The sequence below is a fragment of the Entelurus aequoreus genome, linkage group LG09, assembly GCF_033978785.1.
Source record: "Entelurus aequoreus isolate RoL-2023_Sb linkage group LG09, RoL_Eaeq_v1.1, whole genome shotgun sequence".
Lineage (NCBI taxonomy): Eukaryota > Metazoa > Chordata > Actinopteri > Syngnathiformes > Syngnathidae > Entelurus > Entelurus aequoreus.
Window position 1 is genome coordinate 46119790 of NC_084739.1, and position 11208 is coordinate 46130997.

General features: G+C 38.8%; 1 protein-coding gene and 1 long non-coding RNA gene across 4 annotated transcripts in view; one reads left to right on the plus strand and one right to left on the minus strand.

Annotated features, from left to right (window-relative positions):
* Positions 1-6959, plus strand: part of ogfrl1 (opioid growth factor receptor-like 1) — a 50761-nt gene extending 43802 nt beyond the window's left edge. For 2 of the 3 annotated variants that reach the window (XM_062058842.1, XM_062058841.1), the window contains one exon: positions 1164-6959. In XM_062058842.1, coding sequence (XP_061914826.1) covers positions 1164-1713 — 550 coding nt within the window. In that variant the 3' untranslated portion in view covers positions 1714-6959. The remainder of the gene's footprint in view (positions 1-1163) is intronic. The other variant, XM_062058843.1, reaches the window with a different exon arrangement.
* The window catches only part of LOC133657480 (uncharacterized), a 21372-nt gene continuing 10425 nt past the window's right edge, over positions 262-11208 (minus strand). Inside the window, exons 2-4 of the long non-coding RNA XR_009827274.1 lie at positions 1542-1650; positions 1180-1417; positions 262-630 (exon numbers count right to left, since the gene is read on the minus strand). This is a non-coding gene — a long non-coding RNA (uncharacterized LOC133657480). The remainder of the gene's footprint in view (positions 631-1179; positions 1418-1541; positions 1651-11208) is intronic.

The window sequence follows — 11208 nt, forward strand, 5'->3', positions numbered from 1 at the left end:
CAATGGTGCATCTGTACATAGATACCTTACTGCACTCGATTTTACTTCCGATGCTTTAAAATATCAACAGTCAGTTTCACACTCTTGACAAATAACCAAAACAGGTGAGAGGAGTGGAGATAAAGTAGTGCTCACCCTGTTGGAAAAGATTGTCGCTGGAATGATACGTAAAACTTAAGAAGAAGTGGGCGCACATGTTGGTGACTAACTTACAACAAAATCGGAATCAGCTTTATTGGCCAAGTAGTTTAACACACAAGGACTTTTACTTGGTAGACTGCTTTTGTTCAATGCAAGAAACAAAGAAAAACACAACTACTACGAGAGAGCACAGGACTGTGGTGGCCAGGTGTTCATACAATAGCCTGCTCACGGCCAGCTTAGAGATGCATGTAAAAATTGTGTAATATTTGGTTTGAAACCTTTTAAATTTGAACATGCCTGCATATCAAAAAGGATGTGAAAGACTCTGTGACTCTTGTTTGATTACTCAAGTATTTACAACAAGGAGAGCTACTTGCCGTAGTAGCCGTATGTGACACAAAGTCGGGCCCTTCTTGCACCGTCTCTTGTACCGTTGATGTGCCGCAATCACTGGCCGCTGCTGTCCGCCCTGCCGGCCAATCTGTGCTGGAGTCACAGGAACACATTGTGACAGCAATCAATGTTCGCCTGGATAAATTAATAGACATCCCCACGAGTATGAATATGAAGCAATAAATGCATTGGCAAAAAAGTGACATTTGTGTCCTTGCCTTGATATTTTTACATTCTAATGTTGGTAAAGCCCAAACAACCACCTCTGTGTGTCGCCAAAATATCCACAGCATGTAGAAATGTGCCTACGTGAGCCACATTTCCACGTTCAGCCCACTCTTTACACATCTTATTTCAACTTCGTTGTGAAAAAGGGCATATGCTGGTTTCTTGTGCGTACACTCGCTTAACAAATCGGGCCCCAGGTGCGCATGTGGTATCTTTAAAGTTCCAATGTCATCTACCGTACAGTTACTTTTTCAGACAGTCCCATTATAATGTGTTTATGAGAGATGGCAAACAGGCAGCAGCAAATGTGTTTGTTGCAACACAATTAAATAAATGTATAGTAGAATGTAGAATAAATTAAAATGAAATGATGGAAATGTGTGTGTCTTTGTGTGAAGGTCCCAGCACAACTACCTGCGCATCACTCGCATCCTGAAGTCCCTCGGCGAACTCGGGTATGAGGCCTTCAAAGCTCCACTGGTTCGCTTGTTCCTGGAGGAGTCACTGCATCACAACACCCTTCCCAACATGCAACACAGCATCCTGGAATACTTTGTATACACCATTCGCCTGCCGGCCACCCGTAGACGCCTGCTGCGCTACGCCCGCCAGCACTACAGGCCTGCTCACGCCTTCCTCTGGGGTCCTCCACCTAAGAGATCCAGGTTTAAAGGTGGGGATGATGGTGCTAGTGTGGGGGCTGGGAGCAGTGGGATCCGAGCACCTGCTCCCACACCAGAACCACAGAGAAGGGGGGAGATGAGCTTCATCTCTACCTCTGCATGTAGCGGGTCACTTGTGTCTTCCCACGATGCCATAGTATGCCGTGATGTGTCGGTAGAGGGGCTGAACAGATACACTGGAGTGGGCTCCAGCGTGGATAGCCTGCAGGGGACACTTATTATGATGGCAGAAGGAAATAATTACACTGAGGTTGTTCCTATGTAGGGAGTGAAACATTTTGTTTAGGTTTGTAAAACCCCATGAGAAAGTAAAATAAGATATCAATTTAATGCCATGGACAAATATAGATTTTTTTAGTTCTAGAAGGATATCTTAAGGGCTTATAATAAACCTCTATTTGCTGATGATGCTAGCTGGGATAAGACTACTATAGACTCAATTCCCAAAGTATGTTAACCCATTACATCTGAACACATGACTGAAGATTGCCTTATGCTTATTGATTTTGAGGTGCATTTATAAACCAGAGGCCTGTCATGCTGAGGATTAATTCATACAAAGTCGAGACATGGTGGCTACCAGGGATTAGATACTGTAAATATGTTCTATTTTTACTTTTCAAACTCAGTAAAACAGCGACAAAGGAGCAGATTGTCATAACAATGACTATCACTTAACGTTATTTAAGTACTTTTTTAACTAGTTAAATGACAATACATTGTGCTACTTACCACTATCTATAGCACACGTCTGCTGTATAGAACAATAAATGTGAGTTTTTCATAGAAACAAAACTTTCTGGGAGGCCCATTTGTAGTTTTGAGCGCTTCCATAACGAGTCTACTGACAAATATAAGTTTGAACTATACGCTAGTTTGTATTACAAATGGCAACAGGGGAGGATGCATGTGCCAGTCCGCCCACAACAAGAGGATAGAAGAAAAGAAGGAACTTATTGACTACAATGTCGAACTACAACGGCCTCTTGGGGTACATTTCGACCACATATTGAAGATAACTGCTGACGTTACAGGACAGAGCAAATTTAAAATGACTCATTTGCAGGAAATATGAAGGAAGGCAAGATTGTTTTATAATTATCTCTGCAATGCCTCCATGGTTTGATTTGAAATTTTCGGGAATTATGCACATGCCAAATACACAAAAGCAGGCTAATTTTCTGTAATCGCAAACAGGTCCCCTAACGTAGGTCTGCTAACATTTATACAGTGATACCTCGTAGGGATGAGCGATACGGCCCAAAATATCACGACATACATGGGAAACTCAACGAAACGAAAGTTGATTCATTACAGCAATTTAACTTTAAATGTGAAACTAATATGTGATGTAAACTTATTACATGCAAAGTGAGAATGTCAAGCTTGTATGTGTTATAATTTTGATGATCATGGCTTACACTTTTTGAAAACTTCAAATTTTCTGAGATTTTCAAGTCAAGGTTTTCATAAGATGTTATGAGCCTCTGTCATATAATAGTTTCACCTTGTAAATCTAATTGCTAGTAAAAACAAACCTTTGCCGTATATTAAAATGTTTTGAGTTTCAGCTGTATGTTGCAGCCTCCTGAGATAGCGATGTGTTTTACAATATCTTATTTGGCATATAAATTATAATATTACCAATCAAAAAACAGGTTATAGAAGGCGAATTTGTCTGTTGACGTATGCTGTAACATAATTTCCGGTTGTATTTACAAATTTGTCATTGATCCGATACCAAGTAGTTAAAGAGGCAGAATTGGCCCATACTTCAAATCATTGATTGATTACCGGTACATTTTTGATCACAATTATAATCAGGCAAAACACAGAATGGCCTTGTAACAATATCAATTACATTATTTCCTTATTCCCTTGTATAACATACAATATTTGAAGCACAATATAGTCAATAGTGAAAAGAACTTAAGCAAAAACTACATTTGGCTGCTATTTAATTTATTTGGTTCTGCCCCTAAAGCCTTCGTATATCCGGGGACGTATTTACTAATTTTGTAAATAACAAAAACGAAAAAAAAACATTTTGTGATTGTAAAAAAAAAATAATTATCCAATGGTACTTGCAATAAATGTAGTTTATTTGCCGGCATGAGGGCGAGGATTAGTCAGTCGCACTGTAGAGAAACGTTACCCGCTAACGAGGACTCAACATTGCGTTGAGGACGCGTTTGTTTACTTGTGGTTGTCAAATATATATCATCTATATTGCACAAACCTAGTACCACATTTTTTGTTAGTAATCTGTTTCAAAAAGTCTAACAAAGACAGAATCATATGAAAACCAAAACAATAATGTAAATCCAATTGACTGGTTCCTGACCCCCACCCACCCACAAAATATGAAATACATATAAACTTCAAATGAAATTTGATAAATGAACATTTAACATCACTTCTGCCTTTATTGACAGTGGGGGTTTACCAAGTGTTCTTTATTGAATCCAAAAATGGTTCTCACCTTTTTCATCAGTGTTCTCACTCACAACTTTCTTTGGCCCCACAGTGGATTAATTTGCGGTTGTAGTCAATTAAAAAAGCACAAAGCCTGAGTCACTAACTTGTGGGATTCCATGGACTACTTTGTACGTACGATAACCACGATGGTATATGAAAACCGATGCAAAAAGTTTGGCAGAAATGTTCGCATACCAAAACGAGGTTCCACTGTATCTGCAAAATGTGTCTTTATTGTACGGACCTGCAATCAAAACATTGTTAGCACACTATATCTAATTAAAGGCTGTATAAATATGTTACTAATAACATTTTAGTGTGTGAAGTATTAATATTATTATAAATGACTGTTAAAGTACAACATGTAATAGTACTATTTGACTAGTTAAAGATATCGCTGTATTTTATAGTTATCTATTCCGTTAAATATCAACTCAACATAAACTTATTAAATTTCTAATTGTTGTGAAGTGTATGAAACAATATTAAGTAAATAATTGTGTAATGGATGCCAATTAGCTTAGCTGTGCGCTAGAACGTTAGGTAAACCTCACTTACTTATAACCAGCTTAGGGACATGACATTCACTCTATAACTACTTTTATTCTCCAAGTTTTCACAACCTACTTTTTTGTTTCCCTTTTTTTAATCGGTGTGATCCGAATACTTCTACCGTAAGGTAGAGCTGGATGTTTTCGGGTGACGAGCAGAGCTGTTCTGTTCAAATGCTGTTGGAACAACCAGATTCCTGAAAGAATGGCTGCTTGTCACCTGAAAGCCTTTTGCACTGAAAACTTTATGCCAGGTCCGAGGCAGGTGATGTGAGATGTGCTGCACTTTTTTGACAATCTATGTCTTCCTTTAAAAAGCGCGGTAACGTTACTTCAAATGGTTGATTTTGGGCTTGGCTGTATATACAAATATAGTGAAATTAGAATTAGTGTTGATGATACATACACTGAATTAAATGTACCTTTTGAAGTATTGTATTCACAAGTACGCTAGGTAGTTTTCAAATTGTAGTTGTATGTGAACTAGGAGCCCACAAATGTGATTTTTTTAATACTACTGTGAGGATATTTGAATGAAAATGCTCTAAAACTCAAACATTGTTTATTTATTAAGAGTTAGACTCCTCATGTCAGAGTTTTCAGGGCATTGAATCGGACGCTACTGGACTGTTCACATTGTCTTAAAAACATTTTGCCTCTCATTCAAGCAGATATTTGATCAGTTCCCCTCGGCCATTGTTGCAACTGAATGAAAAGCTAATACACGTGACTCCATCCTCACTGCTGTTGTGCTGGCAGAGGTCTCACGTCATTGTTTCTTAACACCTGTTGTTTTGCACCACAATGGAGTGAAACCATCCTTGCCTGGGCATGTCCCCTCCTGTGGCCATTAAATACTTTGAATCCTGTGCGGTCCACTTGCGATCGATTCAATCACCTTATGAATGAGAATATTCAAAATGAGTGAAACGCATTTTCTTGAATTGTATCTATTTTTTGTAGATTCTCTGTCATCCGAAAGGGTTCAATCGAGGCGTGTCACCTTTCATCCAAAAGGCTTCTTCTATCTGAAATTGTAGATGCAGAGTGGTGTGTCCATATTTGTGTGTCCCCAGGAGGTTGTTGCCCAGCGTGGCCGGTGAAACCACATTCCTACACCTACAGCTGACATTTCAGACGATCTGAATCTTGTGCAAAGGTTGGTTTATACCAGCAGTTAGATTTACAAGGTGAAACTAATGTATGTTGTGGGCTCTTAACATGCAACTCCAAATATTTCAGGACTTCTTTTGATATCACTTTGATGATTACAGCCTATAAAAACATTGAATTAAAAATGGTAAAACATTTTGGGATTTCAAAACTGTAAACCACGATCATCAAAATGATAACAAAGGTTTGACACATCTCACTTTGTATGTAATGAGTTTGTATCACATATTAGTTTCACATTTGAAGTTGAAATGCAGAAATGAAAGGATGATATCCTCATATGTGAGTTCCACCTGTGTGCATAATTTGCTGTTTGCCTGCCTGGCCGATCCCTCCAAGATTTCACAATGTTTTATTGGGACTGTTGTGGCCTAAAATTACCAATTTTGCAGCGGAAAAAGTAGCAACGATTTTAGGCTTATTTTTGTTAAAAAAAAAAACGTTAATTGCATCAGCTTGTGATTTTATGAAATGTGTTTTCTTTCCAAAAAAAGCACCATATTTCAACAGATCTAACAAAATAGACCTTATTTACACTCAAATATGTGCAGAGTTTGGAAAACAAATATTTGACGTTTCACTCTACATTAGCACAGAAAGAAACACAACCTAACTTACACTCAACACTAGAGGGCAGTATAAGCACGTTCTCTCTTGGTCAAGTTGAAGACATTCTGTGCATGTTTTACAGTGGAAAACGTTCATGTATGTTACACAAAGTGTTACACAAAGTGTATCCTCGCTAACGTTGATATTCTTTGGGAATTGTTGAGTGCGGTGATCTGTGTTGACTAAGAGACACATCCACATCTGTCTGTATAAACAAGGAAGTAAGGAGGAGGAAGTGTTGCTAGAAGTTTCTATAATACATTACCCGGAATGCTTAGCGCTGTATACCGGAACTTGAAGAGGGTCTAAGTAAGGCAAAGGTGCCCAAACTGTTTGCCTCCAAGGGCCAAAGTGAAACTGCGGCATTAGTCTGCGGGCCAAACATGGCATTTTAAAGGTACAGCAGCACCGCGAGTAAAGTGTTTAGACTAAGGGGTGTCCAAAGTATAGCCCACAGCTCTATTTTAAACAGCCCGTGTCATTTTAATATAATAATGTTGCACTTACTTGACGTATGATCCCTGTTAGCATGCCATTGCTAATATGCAAGCTTCTTTTTTTACACATTTTGTAGGTTTACACACACCTCAGTCATATTTTGGTAGTTGATGAATGCTACTGTAGCATTTTAAACACATTTTTCAGGTAATACAAACCTCGTTTCCATATGAGTTGGGAAATTGTGTTAGATGTAAATATAAACGGAATACAATGATTTGCAAATCATTTCCAACCCATATTCAGTTGAATATGCTACAAAGACAACATATTTGATGTTCAAACTGATAAGCATTTTTTTTTTGGCAAATAATCATTAACTTTAGAATTTGATGCCAGCAACGTGTGACAAAGAAGTTGGGAAAGATGGCAATAAATACTGATAAAGTTGAGGAATGCTCATCAAACACTTATTTGGAACATCCCACAGGTGAACAGGCAAATTGGGAACAGGTGGGTGCCATGATTGGGTATGAAAGTAGATTCCATGAAATGCTCAGTCATTCACCAACAAGAATGGGGCGAGGGTCACCACTTTGTCAACAAATGCGTGAGCAAATTGTTGAACAGTTTAAGAAAAACCTTTCTCAACCAGCTATTGCAAGGAATTTAGGGATTTCACCATCTACGGTCTGTAATATCATCAAAGGGTTCAGAGAATCTGGAGAAATCACTGCACGTAAGCAGCTAAGCCCGTGACCTTCGATCCCTCAGGCTGTACTGCATCAACAAGCGACATCAGTGTGTAAAGGATATCACCACATGGGCTCAGGAACACTTCAGAAACCCACTGTCAGTAACTACAGTTGGTCGCTACATCTGTAAGTGCAAGTTAAAACTCTCCTATGCAAGGCGAAAACCATTTATTAACAACACCCAGAAACGCCGTCGGCTTCGCTGGGCCTGAGCTCATCTAAGATGATATTTGACGTTTCACTCTACATTTCAAATTGTTTTTGGAAACTGTGGACGTCGTGTCCTCCGGACCAAAGAGGAAAAGAACCATCCGGATTGTTATAGGCGCAAAGTTGAAAAGCCAGCATCTGTGATGGTATGGGGGTGTATGAGTGCCCAATACATGGGTAACTTACACATCTGTGAAGGCGCCATTAATGCTGAAAGGTACATACAGGTTTTGGAGCAACATCTGTTGCCATCCAAGCAACGTTACCATGGACGCCCCTGCTTATTTCAGCAAGACAATGCCAAGCCACATGTTACATCAACCTGGCTTCATAGTAAAAGAGTGCGGGTACTAGACTGGCCTGCCTGTAGTCCAGACCTGTCTCCCATTGAAAATGTGTGGCGCATTATGAAGCCTAAAATACCACAACGGAGACCCCCCGACTGTTGAACAACTTAAGCTGTACATCAAGCAAGAATGGGAAAGAATTCCATCTGAGAAGCTTAAAAAATGTGTCTCCTCAGTTCCCAAACGTTTACTGAGTGTTGTTAAAAGGAAAGGCCATGTAACACAGTGGTGAACATGCCCTTTCCCAACTACTTTGGCACGTGTTGCAGTCATGAAATTCTAAGTTAATTATTATTTGCAAAAAAAAAAAAAAGTTCATGAGTTTGAACATCAATTATCTTGTATTTGTAGTGCATTCAATTGAATATGGGTTGAAAGGGATTTGCAAATCATTGTATTCCGTTTATATTTACATCTAACACAATTTCCCAACTCATATGGAAACGGGGTTTGTATATTTTAGTACTTTGTGCATGTCACAGTTACCATTTTAGCTTGCTAACATTAGCATTTTAGCTTGTTTTAGCTAATTTAAATGGTATTTCTTAGTTGATATTTTGGTATTTCACTAAATAACTGTAAGCATGTTATTGTTAGCATAGTACCTTTTTCTTTTGTCTCATTTTGCCCATACTTTTTTGCCAGTATAAATATGTATTATATTTGGGAAATCACCAATTAGTGGGCCAAACAAAATGTCTCAACGGGCCAAATTTGGCCCGTGGGCCCCACTTTGGGAACCCCTGGTCTAAGATGTTATTTTTATTGTTCTTCCTGGTTTGCGTACATAATTAACATAACAGTGGATGTGGGGTCACATTTGATTGGTTTGATTGGAACGCATCCGCACGCTACTCAGGGACAAATTTAATTGGCAAAAATTATGTCTATTAACTAAAACGTGCAGAGAATCTTACGAGGTTCGGACAAAGTAGCGAGACCTCACAAAATGGGTACATTTGCGTGAATTGGCGTAATTGCAACATTGCAAATTCCTGGAGGCTCTTTGTGGTGGGAAATCAACTCATTATTAGCCATGGAATGAGACAATCTTTGGGGGAGAAACATCAATCACGACATTGTTGTAAGCAGACGGTAGTTAATGGTGCAAACCTCCTGTGTTTATTTTAGTTTTTTACTTTGACTTGACTTCTTTCTATTGAGTAATTTTGTCACCCTCAGGAGTTCGTTTTTCTGTGACAAGTTGGCCTTAGCAGAAGGTTAAAACATGAAAATATTATTTGACAGATGTTTGTGAGGAAGCAATATTGAATGCAAATTCTTCACTGTTCTTCCTGTTGGTGACAACTGTTCAGGTGAAATATGTGATCACATGGGCTAAACCTCAACTTATGTATGTAATACTTATATACGTGAATATGTATGTTGAACCGATACTATTAAGTGCCTCTTTTGTAATGGTGTCTGCAAAAATATTATTTACCATCATTTATGTAACATAATTTATCTATTGAATTTTGATATTTACTAGTGAGTGCATTATAGTCCTATTAATTATGAATATTGGTTTTGATCACATTAAGGAATACATCTGATTGTTGACTTCTTGGAATCGGTTGTATCTGGCTCACTTAACCAATATGATTATTCCATGATTCACCTTCACCATATTTATTGGACTTTACTATATTGTGTAAGCCACATTTTGAAATCAATGCACACAATATGAATAAAAAATTGTGGTTGTGAAGAAGAGTTGGCTTGTGATTATTTATGAATTAGAGATACCTCCTTTTGTAGGGGCTTTAAAAGTACATATTTACAACCTAAATGGAAATATAAACTTAACTCACCTACGTTTGCCACACACAACAATTCTAATTTACACATCCTTAGAGTTTCTTGTTGAACTTGTGTTTATTTAAAGGCCTACTGAAATGATTTTTTTTATTTAAACGGGGATAGCAGATCCATTCTGTGTCATACTTGATCATTTTGCGATATTGCCATAATTTTGCTGAAAGGATTTAGTATAGAACAACAACGATAAAGTTCGCAACTTTTGGTCACTGATAAAAAAAAGCCTTGCCCCTACCGGAAGTAGCGTGAAGACACCGGAGGAAGGACTGCTCATATTGTCCTATTGTTTACACCAGCAGCGAAAGAGATTCGGACAGAGAAAGCGGCGATTACCCCATTAATTTGAGCGAGGATGAACGATTCGTGGATGAGGAACGTTAGAGTGAAGGACTAGAATGCAGTGCAAGACATATCTTTTTTCGCTCTGACCGTAACTTAGGTACAAGCTGGTTCATTGGATTCCACACTCTCTCCTTTTTCTATTGTGGATCACGGATTTGTATTTTAAACCACCTCGGATACTATATCCTCTTGAAAATGAGAGTCGAGAACGCGAAATGGACATTCACAGTGACTTTTATCTCCACGACAATACATCGTCGAAACACTTCAGCTACGGCGCTAACGTGATAGCATCGGGCTTAACTGCATATAGAAACAAAATAAATAAATCCCTGACTGGAAGGATAGATAGAAGATCAACAATACTATTAAACCGTGGACATGTAACTACATGGTTAATGCTTTCCAGCTTGGCGAAGCTTAAAAATGCTGTTGCTAACGACGCCATTAAAGTTAACTTAGCTACGGAGCTAACGTGATAGCATCGTGCTTAACTGCATATAGAAACTAAATAAATAAATCCCTGACTGGAAGGCTAGACAGAAGATCAACTATACTATTAAACCAGGGACATGTAAATACACGGTTAATGCTTTCCAGCTTGGCGAAGCTTAAAAATGCTGTTGCTAACGACGCCATTGAAGCTTACTTAGTAACGGGACCTCACAGAGCTATGATAAAAACATAAGCACTCCACGTACGCCAGCCAGCCCTCATCTGCTCATCAACACCCGTGCTCACCTGCGTTCCAGCGATCGACGGAAGGACGAAGGACTTCACCCGATCATCCGAGTCAAAGTCTTCCTGGTTGTGTTGCTGTAGTCCGCCGCTAATACACCGATCCCACCTACAACTTTCTTCTTTGCAGTCTTCATTGTTCATTAAACAAATTGCAAAAGATTCACCAACACAGATGTCCAGAATACTGTGGAATTATGAGATGAAAACAGAGCTATTTTGTATTGTATTCGATACTGCTGTTTCACTGGTTACGTCACGCGCATACGTCATCATCCAAAGACGTTTTCCACCGGAA